The sequence below is a fragment of the Salvelinus alpinus genome, chromosome 26 (assembly GCF_045679555.1).
Source record: "Salvelinus alpinus chromosome 26, SLU_Salpinus.1, whole genome shotgun sequence".
NCBI classification, from domain to species: Eukaryota; Metazoa; Chordata; class Actinopteri; order Salmoniformes; family Salmonidae; genus Salvelinus; species Salvelinus alpinus.
Genome location: NC_092111.1, coordinates 7,178,320 through 7,201,328, shown reverse-complemented (window position 1 = coordinate 7,201,328; position 23,009 = coordinate 7,178,320). Strand labels below are relative to the sequence as shown.

The window sequence follows — 23,009 nt, the reverse complement described above, 5'->3', positions numbered from 1 at the left end:
AAGAGTGATTTGGTCAACAGCACAAAGGGCATATCAATTACCTAGAGCTAATATCTGTTTTGCTAGCGTTGAGGCATTTCCTTCTGATGTTGGAAGGCCAGCATATGTTGGTAATGTCCGACAACAGGAGGGCTGTGGCGTACATCAACAGGCAGGGGGTGACTCCTAAACCTGGCCGGTTATCTGCTCGTATGGAGCAGTGCGCATTGCCTGTCGCTCTGGTCGACGTATTTTCACTCAATGTGGATCACTCAATGTGGGTGCGGATGTACTTTCCAGGGGGGTCCTATCTCTACAAAGAAGAGACTGCACCCATCTGTGGTTGCCCAGATATGGGACTGCTTCGGCAGGGCCTACGTAGATCTTTACATATTGCGAGATAACACGCATCGTTGTCTGTTATTCTCAATCAAGGATCTGTGCATTCTGTTGGGAACAAATGTTTTGGAATATCAGTGGCCTCGAACCCTGCTCTATGCGCTTCCTCTGGTGAACCTGATTCAGGCAACTGTGGAGGAGAGGGTCCATCAGGAGGGTCTGTTGTTGGACCGCCGATATGGATCTGTGGGTTTGGCCCCTGAAAGGTTGAATTTGACGGCTAGGGGATTACCCTCAAACGTGATTACGTCTATACAGTTGGCGCGTGTATACTGTACATAGAAGTGGCGTTTGAGGTTTGGTGTCAGGTTAACACCCCATAGAGCTGAATTCTAATTAGCATAATACAAAATCCCCATCAAAATCTGCCTATTTAAGCTCGAGATATCGAGCTTAAGGGTGACATCGGTGGATGCGTCTCAATCCACAGCATCCATCGACGTCGCCCTTCCGCACCTCGGTAAAAGGTGGCAGAGCTACAGCAATGTTTGTAAGACCATGAGACATCCCGAAAATCGGTCTTCTCACAAAAAAGTCTGTGGTGCCTGAACTGTTTGGTCTACAAAACACCGCTATGGAAAGATGTGACTCTCACGAACACGATGGTGTTCTCCGTTTTTCTCTATGGCCCCCACGGATCTGTCCATTTCTGTCTGTATTGTCCAAACAGTTTGGGCTACACACTAATATGACCCCTCTATGGAAAGGTGAGGCCCTCACGAACACTTACATGTTGGTTGTTTTCCTGGGATGAACACAAGCCGCACAAAACTCGTCTGAAGGTACAATTTAAAAAGAAATAATGGAAGTAAATATGGAAGTAGTTTAGTGGCTAAAATAAGGGGTTAAATAGGTGTCCAATTTTTCATTTATTTCTTATATCTCTCAGATATAGGACAGACACTTCACAACAAACTTCCTTTTGGTAGTAAGAAAAATATCTGTTGTTCCATGTAGTGAATCTGTTATTCAATACGTTTCTATGGGCTAACAGCAGTCTGGCCAAATTCAACGCTTCATCGAATTATATATATTTTTTTGATACCTTAAGGGGGCTTAAAATAAAAAATCGAATAGCTAAATGATGACCATCTTAACACAACCCCCCCCACCCGAATTAGAAAGGGCTTAGACTCTAGAGGGATTTATTTAAGGGGTTTCTTCTTTTCAGAGCTCTTTGGTGAGAAATGTATATGTTTTTGCAAGAGTTTTTTGAGCAGGGCCTTGCGTGTCATGTAGGGATCTCTGCGTGTCATGTAGGGATTGACGGCTATACCCTGGGGTCTCATCCTCTTATGGTACGGTTCCACATTGAGTGAGCCTGTAACGGGTGTCGTCATCGGATGAGGAATAATCGGACCAAAGCGCAGCGTGGTAAGTGTTCATGCTTTGTTTTAACTACACTATAACAAAATAACAAAGAGAATGAACGAAACCGAAACAGTCCTGTCAGGTGCAGAAACACAAAACAGAAAATAACTACCCACAAAACACAGGTGGGAAAATGCTACCTAAGTTTGGTTCCCAATCAGAGACAATGATAAACAGCTGTCCCTGATTGAGAACCACACCAGGCCAAAACAAAGAAATACAAAACATAGAAAAATTAACATAGAATGCCCACCCAAATCACACCCTGACCAAACCAAAATAGAGACATAAAAAGCTCTCTAAGGTCAGGGCGTGACAGAGCCTTCGTTTAAACCATTGGAGTCTGCGGACCTGACACAAACCGGTGCGCCTGGCATCTACTACCTTGCCCTGTCCAAAGGACCTTAAATCATTTGTCTTGCCCGTTCACCTTCTGAATGGCATACATTCACAATCCATGTCTCAATTGTCTTAAGGTTCCCCTTCATCTACACTAGTTGCATTGGAGTGGATTTAGCAGGTGACATCAATAATGCATCGTAGTTTTCACCTGGATTCACCTGGTCAGTCAATATTATGGAAAGACCAGGTGTACTTAATATTTTGTATATTAAGTGTATTTCCACCACTTTTGTTCACTCTATTTCTCTTCATTCCTCCTCCATCTCCCTCATTGACTCTCCCTTCCCTTCTTTTCTCTTATCTTGTTTTCTCCCTTTTACTGTACGTATTCACCGTAGTAAACAGTAAATAGCTAAGCTGGGCTCCACATACTGGTTTTACTGGGAAAGAGGATTAATTTATCTGTTTATGCATTGTTCCTCAGAGATAACCCGGCAACAGCCCCGCCTACTGTGTTTACGGGCCTTCAGACCATCCTGTCAGAGAATTGGAATGGGGTTGAGCTGTAGGAGGTCACAATGGAGATTGCTGTTGTGACAACATTTTTGGTGGTACTACTTTGTTTACCGTCTCTGGCCGGTTTAGTGCGCCCTCAGATCCTTTTTACCGAGGAGATTATCCCCCCATCTAGCCTTAAATATATATGATTGCATTATTCCCCTTTTCATCACTAAAGTGCAATGGGATTGTTTTCCCGGGGATATCTTCGATGACGTTCTTTGTTTATGAGGCCTGCTGTTTTTCTGGTTGATGGTGTTTCCCCCCTCTCATCTTCCACCCTCCATAGAAGGTTGGCATTCTTGATGACACAGAATAGGCCAATTTGGGTCCATCGCCTAAGCAGGGGCCTATTTAAGGTGTATCACTCAAATGAGGGCCACTGTAGCTTGAAGTATAATTCAATTATTCTCTATCCTTTTTTTCTTTCTTCCTTTGGGTGATTTCTCAATTAATGAATTATATCAAACCTATTGCTTCTCAACAACTTCAGTTCCTCATATAGTCAACCAGATGAACATTACACACCTTATCTCAGAAAAGTCCAAGAAACCTTTTGATGTAGCATGCTAGTTATCCACAACTTGTCAACTTGGCATGGTCATTTGAAATGGGAACAGCAGTGAACAACACACCCTCTCTGAGCAAATTGAACTGTCGCTGATGTTGACCTCTTATTAGGTCAACCATAAAGGTCATTGGGTCATCTCACACATAATCTATACTAGATATAACTTCAGAAGCAAAATAAAACAATCTTAGTCTCTACGTTTAATCCCCGTCAACCCTTAAAAACAGGCAAACAACCAGCGCAAGATGTGTTGTCCAGTTCCGTAAGAGGCAAGCAAACAAAACAACAGTCATAAATTATCCATCTGGCATAAGATCGGAATCATGTGCTAAGAATTGTTTTCTTCTATGCAAATCCCCCTCCATTCTCGTATTGTCTTTCCCCCCCATTTTCTTAAGTCTCAGTAACCGCTCTGACGGATGTGGTATTGGCGTTAGCCAATGGGAGACTCTGTTGTTGGAGGATTGGAGTCTTGTGATTGGTGCAATGCTTGAAAGAACATCTGGAGCAGGAAGAACCGGCTAAGAGGGGGAGTTGATCCTCAATTCCATATATTCTTTACATCCTTAGACACCTCATTGGATATAGTGGATTGATGTTGTGTTAATGCCCATAATCTGCCATTTCATTTTCCATCACTCTTAACAGAAGTGAAAGACAAAAGAAGATACAGTATGTACTCTCCTTTTGTCCAACATCCAAACATGTTTTCTGCCTTTTCTTTAAATGCCCTGCTGTTAGAATGTGTTGATAATGCATCATTTCCTACACAGGTATACACTGAGTACACCAAACATTAGGAACGCCTTCAGAAGAGCCTCCAGAAGCTTTTGCCTTCAGAAGAGCCTCAATTCATCGGGGCATGGACTCTACAAGGTGTCGAAAGCGTTCCACAGGGATGCTGGCTCATGTTGACTCCAATGCTTCCCACAGTTGTGTCAAGTTGGCTGACTGTCCTTTGTGTGGAGGACCATTCTTGATACACACGGGAAACATGTGGAGCGTGAAAAACTCAGCAGCGCTGCAGATCCTGACACAAACCGGTGCGCTTGGCACCTACTACCATACCCCATTCAATATTTTGTCTTGCCACATTCACTCCTCTGAATGGCACACATACACAATCCATGTCTAAATTGTTACAAATCCTTCTTTAACCTGTCTCCTCGCCTTCATCTACACTGATTGAAGTGGATTTGACAAGTGACATCAATAAGGGATCATAGCTTTCACGTGTATTCAACTGGTCAGTCTATGTCATGGAAAGAGCAGGTGTCCTTAATGTTTTGTTCCCTCGGTATAGGTGTGTACAGTATGGGAAATGACAGAGAGCAACATTTCCTGGAAAAAAATGAATAAATAGAGGAATTGGGATGTAGGGAGGGAAGTAGGGGGACTGGAGGAGGCATTGAAGAGGGCTATATTTTAGACAGGATTCTCATTTGCCCATTTACCAGTTTACCAATGTACTCATGACTGGTTGGTGCAGTGACCAAGCTTGCATAGAGACTTATGATAATAGCCCGTTTGGATTGTTCGCCCATGACCATCCCAAAAGCTGGCGATGGTCACAGCCACTCATGTCATCACTAGTTCACTTCACTTTAATTTTTACAGAAAAGAAAACCACCTACACATTGGTAGGAATTACCCAATTGTTTGTTTTAGCAACGCTACAATCCCACGAGTCTTTGCCATATCACCAGTACTGCCCATCTAATGTCATCTGATGAATCAAGTCTAGTGTTATATACAGTGTACCAACAAGCAAATTCAACTGAAACTTTTGTGAAAGTGTTTGTTGATTGTTCACCTGATTTAAAGATGACATAGAGTACCAGTCAAAAGTTTGAACACCCCTACTCATTCAAATGTTTTTCTTTATTTTTACTATTTTCTACATTGTAGAATAATAGTGAAGACATCAAAACTATAAAATAACACATATGGAATCGTGTAATAACCAAAAAAGTGTTAAACAAATCAAAATATATTTAATATTTTCGAATCTTCAAAGTAGCCACCCTTTGCCTTGATGACAACTTTGCACACTCTTGGCTTTCTCTCAACCAGCTTCAACTGGGATGATTTTCCAACAGTCTTGAAGGAGTTCCCACATATGCTGAGAACTTGTTGGCTGCTTTTCCTTCACTCTGCGATCCAACTCATCCCAAACCATCTCAATTGGATTGAGGTCGGGTGATTGTGGAGGCCAGGTCATCTGATGCAGCACTCCATCACTCTCCTTCTTGGTCAAATAGCCCTTACACAGCCTGGAGGTGTGTTGGGTCATTGTCCTGTTGAAAAACAAATGATAGTCCCACTAAGCGCAAACCAGATGGGAACCACACATGCGGAGATCATCCGTTAACCTACTCTGCGTGTCACAAAGACACAGCGCTTGGAACCAGAAATCTCCAATTTGCCTCATCAGACCAAAAGACAGATTTCCACCGGTCTAATGTCCAATGCTCTAGTTTCTTGGCCCAAGCAAGTCTCTTCTTCTTAATGGTGTCATTTAGTAGTGGTTTCTTTGCAGTAATTTGACCATGAAGGCCTGATTCACGCAGTCTCCTCTGAACAGTTGATGTTGAGATGTGTCTGTTATTTGAACTCTGTGAAGCATTTATTTGAGTACCAATTTCGGAGGCTGGTAACTCTAATGAACTTATCCTTTGCAGCAGAGGTAACTCTGGGTCTTCCTTTCCTGTGGCGGTCCTCATGAGAGCCTGTTTCATCATAGCACTTGATGGTTTTTGCAACTGCACTTGACATTTCCCGTATTGACTGATCTTGATGTCTTAAAGCAATGATGGACTGTCATTTCTCTTTGCTTATTTGAGCTGTTCTTGCCATAATATGGACTTGGTCTTTTACCAAATAGGGCTATCTTCTGTATACCACCCCTACCTTGTCAAAACAAAACTGATTGTCTCCAAAGCATTAGGAAGGAAAGAAATTTCACAAATTAACTTTTATTAATTGAAATGCATTCCAAGTGACTACCTCGTGAAGCTGGTTGAGAGAATGCCAAGAGTGTGCAAAGCTGTCATCAAGGCAAAGGGTGGCTACTTGAAGAATCTCAACTATATTTTGATTTATTTAACACTTTTTCATAGTTTTGAACTTTTCACTATTATTCTACAATGTAGAAAATGGTAAAAATAAAGAAAAACCCTTGAATGAGTAGGTGTGTTTTGACTGGTACTGTAATTCCCCATGCATAGTAAAAGTCCCGTAGGTTTTTTATTCCATTACTATTGCCAGTAGCATGCCACCCTGCATCCCACTGCTAGCTTGCTTCTGAAGTTAAGCAGGGTTGGTCCTTGTCGGTCCCTGGATGGGAGATGCTGCTGGAAGTGGTGTTGGAGGGCCAGTAGGAGGCACCCTTTCCTCTGGTCTAAATAAATATCCCAATGCCCCAGGGCAATGATTGGGGACATTGCCCTGTGTAGGGTGCTGTCTTTTGAATAGGACGTTAAATGGATGCCCTGACTCTCTTTGGTCACTAAAGATCCCATGGCACTTATTGTAAGAGTAGGGGTGTTAACCCTGGTGTCCTGGCTAAATTCACAATCTAGCCCTCATACCATTATGGTCACCTAATCATCCCCCCCCCCTCCTCTCCCCTGTAACTATTTCCCAGGTTGTAGCTGTAAATGAGAATGTCAACTTACCTGGTAAAATAAGGATTAAATAAAATATTGACTCATGAAGCATGTTGGAAAGTTATAATGTATTTTAAGACTATGTTGTTATGCTGGTGGTTTGACAGGCGGCGCATTCATCCCATTGTTCACCACACTGATACAGTGTTCTGATAAAACCAACAGATGGAGAGAACGAGCGAAAAGTGAACAACCTATAATCACAAAGGGAGAGATGAGAGGAGACAATGGAATATTTTTCACATTTTCCAAGTCATCCTACATTCATGTTCGCTGTTCTGACATGTTGCCTCCAGTTCAGCTGAAGCAATATTTGTGGTTTTATTTTGGCAAGAACTGCTGTTCACTGTTCTGTATCTGTGAGAGTCTTTGTGTGCTTTACGCAACAGTGTGTGCCTCATTGAGTGTGTATACATGCTTGTCATTTTGGAAGTGGGGGTAGGGGTGAGGCACTTTAGTGACCCGTGGCTGAACTTCCCCCCTGCTGTGGACCTTCTGGATGACCTATACGGTTAGAGTCGGGATGGTGACGGGGGTGAACAGGGGGCATGGGTTAGGTTGGTGGGGGATAGTTTTGGAGAGGGTTATGGGTTAGATGGATAACAAAATGTGATTAATTTCAGAGTTACACGTTAATTGCCTTCAGTGTTTTTTTTGGAACGTCTGGGCTGGGGGCAGGTGCACCCCAAGCCTACCCTATAGTCTCCTAAACTCTACTGTACAAAAAGTTCAGTCGTGATGAATTCCATTGAAATGTTTTACCAAAGCAGATAAAGAGGGTACTCTCCAGTGTGCAACTGTCTCTGTTAAACAACCTTGTAAGTCCAGCATGTTATTTTCATTATCGCTAGTCATTATTAGTTATTATTATTATCGTTAGTCAGGTGCTAATTATTAATAAGTGAAACATCCCTCCAGCTTTAAGTGGTACCGTATGGTTCTCAAACTGTTGCCTTTCACCTGTTTCAAACTGTTGTGTGGGCCGTGGCCGTTCTACATTTCAGGTCACATTACCGTAACTTATTTCCCAGCATGTCTCAGACAGCGTCCTTCCGACCTCAGATCTTCTCTACTTATCCTTTTAGTGTCGTCTGCCACAGCTTCCTCCCTTCCTCCCCCAGCCCAATTCCCTAGGAGGTAGGCACCTCTCCTACTCTTGAAAAAGTGCAACACTGGAGCATCACCCCAGACAGGAGAGGGAGGGAAGGAGGGAGAAAGAGAGCGAGATCAGCCAAGCAGCCCGCTGAGCCTCCCAGTTCTGAGCCTCATCCCAGACATTCTGCTTATTAGAGAAATTAGCTGCAGAGTGAAAGAAGCACAGAGAGCTTTAGCCCCCCCCCACACACACGACAGCGAAGCGCCCAGCACTCCTGGAATAGAAGTTGTGCCAGATGGCAGTCAATTTAGCTACCGTTTCACTGGGCAAGTTAAGGACAGGACAGGGGGGTGTGGGTGCTAGACAGACAGACAGACAGTGACATGCAGGACAAAGACACACAAATCTGTTTATAAATATATATATACAGTGGGGAGAACAAGTATTTGATACACTGCCGATTTTGCAGGTTTTCCTACTTACAAAGCATGTAGAGGTCTGTCATTTTTATCATAGGTACACTTCAACTGTGAGAGACGGAATCTAAAACAAAAATCCAGAAAATCACATTGTATGATTTTTAAATAATTAATTTGCATTTTATTGCATGACATAAGTATTTGATCACCTACCAACCAGTAAGAATTCCGGCTCTCACAGACCTGTTAGTTTTTCTTTAAGAAGCCCTCCTGTTCTCCACTCATTACCTGTATTAACTGCACCTGTTTGAACTCGTTACCTGTATAAAAGACACCTGTCCACACACTCAATCAAACAGATTCCAACCTCTCCACAATGGCCAAGACCAGAGAGCTGTGTAAGGACATCAGGGATAAAATTGTAGACCTGCACAAGGCTGGGATGGGCTACAGGACAATAGGCAAGCAGCTTGGTGAGAAGGAAACAACTGTTGGCGCAATTATTAGAAAATGGAAGAAGTTCAAGATGACGGTCAATCACCCTCGGTCTGGGGCTCCATGCAAGATTTCACCTCGTGGGGCATCAATGATCATGAGGAAGGTGAGGGATCAGCCCAGAACTACACGGCAGGACCTGGTCAATGACCTGAAGAGAGCTGGGACCACAGTCTCAAAGAAAACCATTAGTAACACACTACGCCGTCATGGATTAAAATCCTGTAGCGCACGCAAGGTCCCCCTGCTTAAGCCAGTGCATGTCCAGGCCCGTCTGAAGTTTGCCAATGACCATCTGGATGATCCAGAGGAGGAATGGGAGAAGGTCATGTGGTCTGATGAGACAAAAATATAGCTTTTTGGTCTAACTCCACTCGCCGTGTTTGGAGGAAGAAGAAGGATGAGTACAACCCCAAGAATACCATCCCAACCGTGAAGCATGGAGGTGGAAACATCATTCTTTGGGGATGCTTTTCTGCAAAGGGGACAGGACGACTGCACCGTATTGAGGGGAGGATGGATGGGGCCATGTATCGCGAGATCTTGGCCAACAACCTCCTTCCCTCAGTAAGAGCATTGAAGATGGGTCGTGGCTGGGTCTTCCAGCATGACAACGACCCGAAACACACAGCCAGGGCAACTAAGGAGTGGCTCCGTAAGAAGCATCTCAAGGTCCTGGAGTGGCCTAGCCAGTCTCCAGACCTGAACCCAGTAGAAAATCTTTGGAGGGAGCTGAAAGTCCGTATTGCCCAGCGACAGCCCCGAAACCTGAAGGATCTGGAGAAGATCTGTAGGGAGGAGTGGGCCAAAATCCCTGCTGCAGTGTGTGCAAACCTAGTCAAGAACTACAGGAAACGTATGATCTCTGTAATTGCAAACAAAGGTTTCTGTACCAAATATTAAGTTCTGCTTTTCTGATGTATCAAATACTTATGTCATGCAATAAAATGCAAATGAATTACTTAAAAATCATACAATGTGATTTTCTGGATTTTTGTTTTAGATTCCGTCTCTCACAGTTGAAGTGTACCTATGATAAAAATTACAGACCTCTACATGCTTTGTAAGTAGGAAAACCTGCAAAATCGGCAGTGTATCAAATACTTGTTCTCCCCACTGTATATATATAGTGAAGTCAATTAAATGTTCCCGCAAGCAGAAACGTGCTTTTGAAATACATGCACACATGCCCAATACCCAAACACAACACATTTACGCATAAGATTCATAAAATATGGAATGTCCTTATAATCCAAAGTATATAAATAAACATGAATAAACTATTTATTAACTATAAATCAATATGTCAATATGTATATTTCAGCATAAGATGTACTAACTACTTAATTCCCCACTCCCCCCAAAAAAGTGTGTAAAAAAAGTTTACTTTTTTAGCTTATTTGAGCTTTGTTGAATTTCCAGGTTTTCCCTGTAAAAATCTAGATTAATCAAACTAGAGGCATTGAATTTGACATGAACTCCCCCCTTTCCAATTATCCAGTAATATCGTACAATGATATACAGTCATTTCACCATGCGATCGATGTTTGATAACAGCAATGTGATGTCACAGGCACACTAACTTTGTTACCACATGTGTGTCGATTCAACTGACAGACTTCCCCTTTCTTTTCAGCTTTCTTATGTTATTTTTCCTGTCCTGGTTAGTGTGGAACTTAAGTGACCTAACTCTCTAAACAGGGGAAATGTGTTCAAAGTAGTTGAAAGTAGACTGAGACGAAAGGGAAGCTCACCCGACAGGTGTCTAAGGCACGGGCCAAGTCTCTCTCTTTCTGTCTCTTCCATAATGTCGTTCTCTCTCTCTCTCATGCCATGGGCAGGTTTTGTGTTTGTGCACGCCTGGCTGAACTTGGATGGTTCTTCTGACACTCACGCTCTGAAAGTATATAAGACTATTAAGGATGCTTTGGACCTCTGTGTTTTATTGTGAATCCAAAAATAAAAGATCTCAAGTGTGTGTGTACATGTGTGTTTGCATGACTGTTTAGGGACCTTTGCACCTAAATGTTTAATTATGAATACAACAAAAACGGTACGTGTGTGTGATCTGGTGGATTACGGAGAGCAAGATGTTGCAGGCCAAGATGTAGGTCAAGGAGAGGGGCTGAGGAGGTTGTACCACCAGACCAGATTGCTCGTTAAGGGCCAAACCAAGCAAAAGTCTATCCGTGTGTTTTTCAGTGGCCACAAGCCAGCCATCTGCTATTCCTTTATTCATTCATTCAGATGTCTTCCATGGGCAGTGGGGTGTTCATTTGGGTGTGCGCATGTGTACGCGTGTGTGCATGGTCACTTGCGGTCAAAAGTGTACATTCATGCCATTGTCCAAAGCCACCAGTTTTGTGTCAGTTGGCGCACGTCCAAACTAATCTTCTCAGTCACATGGCCAACGGCAGCTTCTCATTGGATGAGAGGACGGGGTAAAAAGCCTGGCCCAACGGTGTCTCAGGAGTTTTGGTGTCAGAGGCAAAGTGGGCACAGCACGGATACCCAAAGGGTGTTACAGGGAGGAATTCCTGGAAAAACAAAGAGAGAGTGACATGGGAAATAGTGGAAGAGAAGTAAACGAGAGGAAGTGATGACCTAAGCAAAGAGATGATGATCCCACAGCTAAATGTCTAACAGTAAGTCAACTGCTTCCTATTTTCAACAGGTCTGACATCCACTGTTTAAGACGGAAGTTGTTGATGCAGAATATCAAGTAAAGTAATTGTGAAATGTTCTATTTGAATCAATGCTGAGTGAATGGACAGTGAAAGAACAGCAGCGAATAGACTTGACCCCTTGGGTCTAATAGAGTTATGATTGGGATAATAGCTCATGGTCAACAACAGTGGTTGAGAAATGGAGATGTCTCATTTACACTTACTTGATGGACTGGGATTTGGTGATCCGTGGCGACATTCAGAATAATATTGGGGCTTGGAATATGTTAAATATTCTTCCTGGGTTGAATGGAAAATCTGGATAGATTTTTGGTGAAATGACACATTGACTTGATTCACAGTTCCGGTATTGAACAAGAACCTGAGGATGTTTTGTTGCTTATTTTATTGCTTATAATTTTGTCATCCATTTCTGCTCCATGGATTATATTGACAACTGCAAACATTGTCCACACCTCATCGTGCAGTGGGATTGAGACAGTTTCAGTCAATTCAAAACACAGTGCGTATCAAGAGACAACTACTAGTGACAACAACAAGCAAGGCAAATGGATGCCACTAGTGAATTCATGCAAGGATAAAGCAGCGTAACACCCCTTCTCTCCCTTCTCTCTTCCAGAGCTCTAGCTTTAACCAACATACCTAAAGAAGAGGGTCCAGCCCTTAAAGTGAACCAAATGATCACCAAAGTAACGCCATACCAAACCAAGTCCAGTGAAGGAGAGAAAATCAACACAGAGAGTATCAAGATGAAGCTGGAGACAGCCCCAGATATGAGTGAGTGGCAAGAGGACGACTTTGCCCTCAACTGCACCTACATTGTCCCTGACCAGATGGCAGACCCCAGCATTGGCGTGCCTAAAGCCATGATGTCCATACCCCGCAACCTCACCTTTGAGTACAACACAGAGAATGAGGTAGGAACTTGACATAATACAAATCACATGATGTAGCATTTCTATGTGGCAGATTTAGAAGTCCCGATGGGAATATAGTACAAGTGACATGTCTGTGCATTGACATATTCTGTGATACACCATTTTTTGGGGGTTGGTCTGTCTATATGCTCATGTAGTTTGTAGAGAATAATGAATGTCTTGCATACTCTATCACTCTGAATGAATTAAGTCTAAATTCATCTGAGAGAGCCAGAAGTCAAGGATTGTGTTAGGTGCAAGCAAAAGTTGTCCGTTTAGTGTGTCACAATGGCCAACTCGTGGGAGCTTGGGTAAAAGGCCTAAACCTCTTTACTGTTACCATGTCTCTAGGTCGGTGTGACAGTCATGTCTCTGGGTACACACACACACACGCGCGCGCGCGCACGCACACACACACGCACACACACACACACACACAAAATCCCAAGGCTATGTGTGTCAGGAAATCCACTTACTGGCTTGCTTTATAACCCTATGACTCACCTGAGAAGGTATCTGCCAGAGCATGAAGTTTGAGACTGAGGGTATCCTAAAGTGGACACCATACAAGAAGTGTTCTGCAATATTTGCTGTAATGAAAAGTGACCTTGAAATTGTGGTAGAAAAGCCACCTCTTTCTTCTTGAAAAACAAAGGCCACCGTTTTCTCTAGCACACTTCTCACTTGGTCATTCTTCACTTTTCCTGTGGTTGAGTGAGCAAACTCTTCGTTCCCCTTTGTCTCAGTCTTTTCATCCTCTCTGCTGCTGCCTAGGCCTGCGAGGTGTGAAGACTGTGGTTATGAACTCATGTTGAGGCTTTATGTGACTTTGTTAGTCGCCTTCCACCCTCACAAACACAGACATCAGCCAAACCAGATGCAGCGTGTTGCACAGTGCAAGACTTCCCTTTCACACCAAGGGGTTGAGAGAAGTCTATTCCTGTTCCACCAGAGGCAAAGGGACCCTCAACTTCTACTGCGTCCTTGCAAGAAAGACAGATACAGTACTTGCACTTCCAGGCACAACTTTTTTTATATGAGTGTCTCACTGAAACACGCACATGTAAAGTCCAACATTTCAATGTTACAGCTTGTCTTTTGGTAAGGTTGTCTTTCTATAACTGCATCATGGCGATTTCTCCCCTGATTAGTTGGAAATTGCTTTGGCAATCCATATGACCTGTGGCGTTTTTATGTTGTGTGTGTGTTTGTGTGTGTATGTGTGTGTGTGTGTGTGTGTGTATGTGTATGTGTGCGTGTTTCCCAGCAAATGTCACAATGCCAGAGGTTGTGTGAGTCAGCAGGAAACGGACACATAACAATTGAAATACAAATAAAACCTATGCACTACCTATAGAACTACTTAATAGTTCTTGCCAGACATTGTTTGTTACTAGTCATTGTTTAGTCATGGCGATTGACTGGGACACCCTCAGTTGTTCACAAAGTTATTATTGAGCAACAGAAAGATAAATTCAAGTTCATTTTCATGTTACTGTTTTTTTTGGGGGGGGGTGTCCTTTTTTAGTTATGATGTACCTATTTTTGGAGAATATAAAGTAAGCTGATTTGAATTGGTTGTACCATTCCTTCGTAACCCTGAAGCGTGCCGGGGGTGCGAGAGTACACGTGGCAGATGGGGCGTGGGGTGTGCCAAGAGAGAAGGGCTGAGCAGTGGGGAGGGGGGGGGGGGTAAGTAGGTTAAGCTCCAACGATTAACTTTCGTTTGGGGTGCAGGGCAGGCATCGTCACGGGCCGCATTTCCTGGCTGTGAGAGGACCTATTCTGAGCAGGGACAGCTAAGGGGAAAGTGGGAGGGAGAGTGGTGGCGTGGTCCAGTCAAGAAGCGAGCGACACTCCTCACCTCCTTTCCCCCCTCCCTCCTTCCTGGTCTTCTTATTAACCTGGCTGAGCGGTCATTAACCAGCAGCCCTGTTGCAAATCATTCATGAGTCACGCTACACCGGGGCCGCACAACATCCCTGTCACACCCGCTCTCGTCTCACCCTCCGTCACCCCCTGGCCAGGACGCAACAGAGCTTCTCCTTCCCCTCCCTCCCTCTCTCCCTTCACCCCTTCTTCCTTCCTTCACTCTCTTCTCCTTGTCTGCCCCTCTTGTACCCACTTATCACAGAACATTTTTCCATTAATTATTACTGGAAGTTTTGTAACTGAAAGATGATCTGAGAAGTATTATTGGTTCTCTCGTTGTGTTTACATGTAAGGGCCAAGTAGGTAGACTTTGGAGCACAAGGAAGTAACTTTTGGCCCCCCAAAAAAGTCAATTTCCTCATTTTAAATTCAATTTCGAGGGATGGGTTGTCCTGTATCTCCTTCTTGGAAAAGGGGGGGGGTTCAAGACAAAACCCCGTAAGACCCCCCACGCTATGTGTGCGTCCCACAGATGCTCCCTGCCAAGCTTGGGTGTCCTCATACTTGATTTGGAGACGACTTGTGCCTTATTCAAACTTCCAGTACATCCTAAATAATTCCTATTGAAGTGTGAGTCAGGCTGCTATTCCTGGCCGTCAGGGCTCAGGGCAGAGGGTTCTACAATAGCTATTTCCCTGTTTCCTTGTCCCAGCTCTCAAGTTAACTGTGGATGCATATTTTTTTTCTTCACTTCATGGGTGTAACTTTCGTCTGGTAAACTGTGACTCAGAGTGTAGACATTGAACACTACAGAGAGACTGGTGAAGGTCATTCTCACTGTTGTACTCTACCTCGCCAGCATGATTAGTAGCATGGATTAGTGATTGATGATGTATTGTCTTGTGTTCTAGGTGACAGGTGTTTTCAGCAAAGAGTACATTCCCCAAGGCACTCGCTTCGGGCCTCTGCAAGGTGACATCCACAACAAAGACAACGTCCCCAAACAGGCCAACAGGAAATACTTCTGGAGGGTGAGCAGGCAGAATAACCGTCAAGTTCACACACACACGGTTTGTTTAATCGTGGTCCAATTGTCCTCCTCATTAAAGTTCATAGTTCTTCCTATCTTATCCTAACAGGATTCTGGCAGCAACAAATGAGAGTTGGCATACTCAAAGGAAACAGGATTAACAAAAGTAGTTATAACTTGCTCTCAGTCAGCTGGAGTTGTATATCAAGACATACTGTAAATACAGCCACGAAACCACGTGAATAAAATGATACTGTGGGTTCTAGGGGGGGAAATCTCAATGCCTTATCGAGCAACAATCTATGGGAACTGTTTCTCGAAAGAGACGGGTAAAGAGATTTGACTACAAATTGGTCCTAGTTTTCTTCTCCAATTATTCTTAGAAGAAGAAGCAAAAGTGGTTAAACAGTTTCACACCAAGTCAGTCAGTTCCCATCTAAAAGGAAACCAAAATGTATTGCACAGAAGCCCAGAGGTATTCAGGGCTTGTGAACAGATTTTTGAGGAAGTAGTGGATCTTTACACATACGCAACTCTAGCGTCCTTCACAGTAACACTAACTGCTTTCCCAGAGCTCAAGTCCCTTTCACCAAGTTTGACATACAGGAAGTGATTGTTAGTGTCCCGTTCTCTCTCTCTCTCATACACACTTTCTTCTCCTTCCCACACACCCTCGTCCCCTCTGTCTCACGGCAGTGACTTATGTCATTCAGGAGTTTTCTCTGAGTCGTTTCCCCATTAAGGCTTTCTGTCCTACGTTTTCACCTTTCTTCTGGCATTTCCTCCTGTAAGCCAGACCCTTCCCGTCCTACTACTGCAATAATGAAAGTCGGACTTGCCTTGAGAGTATGTCGACGCTCGCTCGCCGGGCAGGTGTAGACGTGCGTGCCGTGTACAGTATGTGTGTGTTTGAGTGTCTGCCAACACAGCCACTGTACATTTCCTCAGGAGGTAACAGTAAAAACAATTACAAGTGCTCCCAATATTTAATACATTATTGAGAAGTTGAAAAGTGAGGAAATGTAATGGAAATGTGGAGGGTTGACAGTATTGTGATGTACTGTATCTCCTGGTGGGAAGCAGCCATTCAGGTCTGAGCATATTGAGAGAAACCCCCAACCAGAGTGAGAGAGAAAAAAGAGAAAAAAGATCTTTGCCCCGCCCCCTCTCTGTCAGTATAATGTAGCAGCTGATAAAAGCAGTGACAGCGCTGATTTCACACCAGACAGTGACAGTAGCTCAGGAACACACACTCAGGACACAACACAAGTGGAACAATAACCAGCTCATTGGAAGAGGATATAGGAGACTATTCTGCCCATGGCAGAGGTGAACTATTATTTCTCTCTATATATATATATATATATATATATATATATATATATATATATATATATATATATATATATATATATATATATATATATATACTTTGATAACTGGTGTCAATGGCTGTCAGCTTAGCAACTCCGCAACTACAACGAATAGTTCAGTCATGAGTGAATGCACCAAAGTAGAAATCAGTCAGTTACAAAGTTGTGTACTAACTCATCTACTAATGTGGTGTGTCTGATGTTACGCTGCGTTTAAATACAAATGTGCTTGTGTGTGTGTGGGTGTGTTCTATTCTATTACTTGATTGTATTATTATGATATGGTATTCTAATCCCTCTCCTCTCTTTTCCCTCTCAGATCTATAACAGAGGGAGGCTACACCACTTCATCGACGGCTATGACGTGCGGAGCAGCAACTGGATGCGCTACGTCAACCCGGCGCGCTCGCTGTCCGAACAGAACCTGGTGGCGTGTCAGAATGGACACGACGTCTACTTCTACACCATCCGGCCTGTGGAGGCCAATCAGGAGCTGCTGGTGTGGTACAGCCAAGAGTTCGCCCAGAGACTGTGCAGCCAACCGGGAGACGAGCTCAAACAAAGTGAGTACCATCTTTGATTATTTTGCCCTCCTCTCACCTGTTCACTCTCCTCGAGTCCTCCCCTTCTTTATTCCCCACCCTCTACTCTTTTCTCTACTCATCTTTCTCTCTATGCTCTCATTTAATTGCTCCTTCCGTCTACTCTCTAATTCTCTCTTTTTTTTCTGTTACTACAATGCAGTGCTCTCCTTTGTTGTGACACTTGAACTCAATGACAATCTGTCAGTGGGTGAGAGGACAATGTAGTAAAAGACAGTCAGGTGTGACGAACACCGAGACAGTTTTCTTTTCATACCTGGAGCAGATACAAATGCGATTTAAATCTGTCTGCTCGATAAAATGACACAAAAGTGAGCCATTTTTTTTGTCTGATCAGACTTTCATGATTGTTGTCTTCAAAGGAAACAAGAAGTATCTTTCTCATATTGAAAATATCTCAAGAGTTTATCAGATGGTAGACAATGGGACTGAGTGCGACGGGAACTGTTTCCTGTCTTATTTACTTTCTGGAGCGGGTCATGGTCATGGTTGGGTAATTTACGGTCAAAACACAATAGACGGCTGCACCTGCCTTAATGTAGAAGACACCTCACCCACACACACTCACTCTTTTTGACACAACACAGGGGAAACCTCAAAGGAAGTAGGAAAGTTTTCTCAACAATGCCTGGTAAAGTCCATGAGTCATAGTCAGCTGTATTTTCAGGTATGGCAAAGTGTCCATGCATTACATGACAAATAGTGTTGTTGCCAGAAACTCTGTAAGGAGACATACCCTATTACACTATAATTACATTGCACAGTCATTCGACCTGTTGACTAATGTTGACTAGGCTACAATGACAACAGCATTTACACAGTCCTTTTTACTATGTACTCCACACACTTGGCAACCCCTGATAAAGACTATAGCAAATAGGCTAGGATGAACAGGTTCACTGAACAGGTTGGCACTGAACAGGTGAAAATGGAAACGTCATGCCTAAGCTTTGAATTGTCACTCGAATGCATGGTTTAATTCACTACTGTAGCCTACAGTGGTTTGACTTTCCCTTTAATCCTGGTGGAAGGCAATTCCTGTTAAACAATAAGTCATGTGTCAGTGAAGGTACACAGCTACTCACATAAATCAGCAACCCTTTTTCTCTATGACCACAAGCCAGTAAACAAAAATGTTTCTTTGCCCTGTGCCTATGGTGTGTACATCGTGTTCCATGCGCACAGGCAATTCCTGTTTTTTTACCACAAGGTTTCCAATTAAAATGTCAGTAGTCTGAAGCCGCATTTCCAAATGTCTTTCTTCCTGCGGTTTGGAGAAAAATGCGCGTGTAGGGTAATTCACACCTTGCGACAGAAACGTCCCAAAAATGAAAGCACTTTGTTTTACTATCAAGCCTACATGACACATACCCACATACACCCACACATTAAACACACACACGTTTCTCAAAATGAAAAAAAGTACTATCTTTGAAGTGTCATCTAAAAACTGAAAACATCATCTTCATTTACCATAAGAGGGAGTGCCAGGGAGGATGTGAGTGTGCGAGTGTGGTGTGTCATTAGTCACTTCTCCCCTCATTAAGACTGTGAACTTTTGCATTTGTCAATCAGTACTCTCCTATTGAAGGAAGTGTTGAAGTTGTATAATTGTGTGGATTGGATAGATTGACACTACGTCTGACCTTGAGTCTTTTCTTCATCCATAGAACACATATGCGGAGATGTCAGAGAATCTGAGTTCACCAAACAACACCGACCTCAGCCGACCTGGCTCCTGGAAAAGAAGGACGATATGAAGGACGAGAGAGAAGATGAAGGAGAGGAGAGAATCGACGTAGAGGTGCTGGAGAGAGACACTCCACCCGATACGCCAGACAACCAAATCATGGACTTCAGCCAGAAGATGGAGAAGGAGGAGGTGACCCAGGACCACCGGGGAGCCACACCCTCTCCTCAACCCGACCAGAGAGAGCCCAATCTGGCATCTCACGTCTACGGTTTCCCTGAGCACCACCCTACTGCCCCTTCCACGCACCGTGACCTCCCCCTCCACGGGCTCTACAGCCACAGAGAGGGCCTAGTGTCCTCCTACCCCCTCTACTACCCCTCCAGACCCCTTCAATCCACCCATCAGCTTCTCCCCACATACAGCAGGCCCCACTACCCCCACCTCCTCCCCCAGTACTCCCCACCATTCCCTGGGATGCTCCCCTCCAGAGGCCCCCTGCAGCACAGTAGCTACCTGGGTAGCAATGGACTTCCATACCCCTCCATGACCTACCAGCCTGGTCTGCTCCCAGTGCCTCTGCCCTACCCCGGAGCTACTCAGGGAGAGCTGAAGGAGAGGACCCCAAATATGTCACCTCCTCATGGAGCCCCAGCCACCCCAGAGCTCTCCCCCCTGCCCAAGCAAGAGCACCAGACACCCCTGCCGTCACCCTCTGGCTGTGAGGAGGCCATGAACCTCAGCCTGGCCATGCCAAAGAGCAGCCCCTCACCGCCCGCTGCCCCTCGGTACAAATCCCAACCCTACCCCCTGAAGAAACAGAACGGCAAGATCAAGTACGAGTGCAACGTCTGCCTCAAGACTTTCGGACAGCTGTCCAACCTCAAGGTGAGGATTTCAGAAGACATAGGTGGTCCTTTTGATTTCTTTGGTGGCCAAATCTATTATTGTCTGTCATTGTGGGTTCCTATCTAATCCAGGCATTTTTCTTTTAGGTGCATCTGAGAGTTCACAGTGGAGAGAGGCCCTTCCAGTGTCACCTCTGTCAGAAGAGCTTCACCCAGCTAGCCCACCTGCAGAAGCACCACCTGGTCCACACAGGAGAAAAACCACACGAGTGCACGGTATGTTTGTGTTTTGATCCGCTTTCTCCAGTCTACTTGACCTCTAGGACACACACACACACAAGACACGCACACACAAAAGACGCAATCACACACACACACACACACACACACACACACACACACACACACACACACACACACACACACACACACACACACACACACACACACACACACACACACACACACACACACACACACACACACAAACACAAACACAAACCCCTGCCCTGCCCTGCCCTGCCCTGCCCCTGTGATATAAGGAATCCCTGGGCTTTTGTTGAACACTATATTGTAGCTAAACTCAGCAAAAAAATCTTTGAAAGACAAGGTCATGAAAAAGGGCTGTTTCTTTTTTTGCTGAGTTTATGTGGGTGTGATCAAGGCGTCAGTCCTATGTTTATTTTCCTGGTAGGGTTCTCCCACTGAAAATAACCCGTCTAGGGTCATACCCTGCTGGCACACAACCAGGGAAGGCCCTGTCTGATAATATAGAAACCAGGAGCCTGGTCTCACCCAGTTGTTCTAATGATATTACTATCACAGCATCATCCTATCCTGAACTCTCCCATCTATCTGCTCCTATTCATATAGGTGTGTGACAAGCGCTTCAGCAGCACCAGCAACCTCAAGACCCACCTGCGACTCCACTCAGGTGAGAAGCCCTACGAGTGCAAGCTGTGTAGCACCAAGTTCACCCAGTACATTCACCTCAAGCTGCACCGACGTCTGCATAGCACCTACGACCGCCCCTACCACTGCCCGCTCTGCGCTCACGCCTTCCTCCACCGCTTCTCGCTGCGCATCCACCAGCGCAGCTGCTGCCCCGCTTCCCAGGCCCACGCTAACCCCCATGCCCACGCTCACATCTGCGATCTGGTTGAGCGCTTTGACACCAGCCCCGAGGCGGACACGCTGCCTGAAGGGGCAGGGCCGGCCCAGGTGGAAGCTGCAGTCGAGCGCTGGGTGGCCCGGAGCTTGGAAGGGCGAGACGGCAAGGAGGACCAGAGTGAAGCCACCCTGCTGCTCAAGGCCCTCACGGTGGCCATTAACACCCCAGCTCCTCCCACCACCTCATCTCAAAGCCCTACTTCAGCCCATCAGGAGAGGGCTAGCGTGGTACGCCTCTACAACCGGCCAATGGTGAAGATGCAAGGGCAGTAGGGCAAAGTGGAGGGACCCTTGTGGGGAGGGAATAAGTGAGACATTTTTAGGGTCTACCTCCTGAAAGAAGGCCATTTAATGTTGCAAAGCCAGAGAACAATCGATAAAGTTGTCGCCAAAAAAAAGTATTTCCCCAAGGGGAAGAGAGACTATTAAAAGCCAATGAGAAAGCCGCACCAAAACAAAGACCATTCCAAAGACATGGTGTTTTCTTATTAGCAGTGAAGTGCTCGCAACTGTTTTCACTCAGGTTTACAGGTGTAATTTACATGGGATGTGTGAAAGAGTTTGCTGTACCCTGTGCTTGTCAGCTATATTTGTTCAGTTGAGTGATTCTTTGAATTGTTTGCGTAATGTTACATGTCTTGATACTTCCAAGGAGGCTTATTCCTTGGAAAACCACTGGACCATTGCCAGGAACTACTACTGGGATATTTCATGTTTTATTAGTGGACAAGTCTTTGTGTGTATTTATTTATTTTTGCTCAAAGGGCGGACAAGGGATCTTGAAACTATGTGAATGTATTTGCCAAAAAACAACAAGAATCAAAGACAATATGAGGATAAACGGGTCTAACTTATGTAGCATAACTATTTTTTTAACTTAAATAGTGTATTCTAATGTAATGTAGCAAAATGGAGAAAAAAAAGCAAACTTAAAGTAGTCAGATTGTTATAATGTTCCGGTTCGACGCAAATAGCTTCTCAGGACTTCCTGTGAGTCATCTAGCGATGTATTGGAGGTGCATACTTGTGCACAGAAACTTGCAAAAAAAAAAGAAAAAACGTTTGTTTTATCCATTTTTGCTTCTTTGTATTTTTGTCTGTTAAAACAGGTTAAGACAATGCATTTTGTATTTGTAAGACATTTTCAACAGTTCTGTTCTGTTTTTTTTCCCATTGTGTTCCTGAATATATACTGATATAGCATTGTGTTTCTAGCTCTTTCTCTTTGATTCAGTTGTTATCTACCGACTGTCGATAAAGCTTTATTTCATTCGTCCTCTATACTGGTGGTAGATGTGAGCCAGAACCAAATGTACTGTAGTCTGTATTGCACATAACCCTTTACTCAGTCTGCTCCAAGTATTACTGTATATGCTCAGGTGAATGGCTCTAGTCTTTTGTATTTTACCAAAACTATCGACACAAGTACCACTAGCACTGTAAAAAGCCTGGAACTAGATCCATGTGCACCTAGGTTTTTTTTAACCTAAAACAAAAATGGTGGAACAGTTCTAACATTGTTACTACTCTGAGTCGTGAATAGATTTTTTTATATATATACATATTTGTAGTTTTTGTACAGTATTTTGATGATACTTTTATAGTAAATGTCTCACATTAAACATATTGTTTCTCAAAATTGGATGTGTTTTGAATTATCTTTTCTCTCTTCTTAAATTCCATAATTGTATCTCCACACTTACATGAACGCACACACAGACACCCCCTCACAAATCCCCCACATACTCTCGCCCTCTCTTACTCATAACCCAACTCCAGAAAGTTCCACACAACCGCTCACTCAATACTCTTCTTTGAGTTCACTTTCTTCGACAATAGAGGAACTGAGAGTATGCACTGATGTTAACTAGAATCCGCATCACTTACCATCAGACGATACTAATGTACTAATAACGATTGCA

The 23,009-nt window shown here is 44.1% G+C and overlaps 1 protein-coding gene across 2 annotated transcripts; it reads left to right on the top strand.

The window, feature by feature from the left end:
* The first annotated feature begins 11,380 nt into the window (after nt 1-11,380).
* Nucleotides 11,381-22,729, top strand: LOC139554530 (PR domain zinc finger protein 1-like). Of its 2 annotated transcripts, XM_071367391.1 has the most exons (7): nt 11,381-11,543; nt 12,205-12,502; nt 15,286-15,405; nt 17,097-17,340; nt 19,050-19,957; nt 20,065-20,193; nt 20,791-22,729. In XM_071367391.1, exons 2-7 carry the CDS (start codon nt 12,263-12,265, stop codon nt 21,358-21,360), a joined length of 2,211 nt encoding a protein of 736 aa, XP_071223492.1. In that variant the 5' UTR covers nt 11,381-11,543; nt 12,205-12,262; the 3' UTR covers nt 21,361-22,729. The 2 variants fall into 2 exon arrangements, with proteins under 2 accessions (XP_071223492.1, XP_071223493.1); XM_071367392.1 differs by lacking the exons at nt 11,381-11,543; nt 12,205-12,502; nt 15,286-15,405 and adding an exon at nt 16,560-16,733.
* Nucleotides 22,730-23,009: the final 280 nt, after the last annotated feature.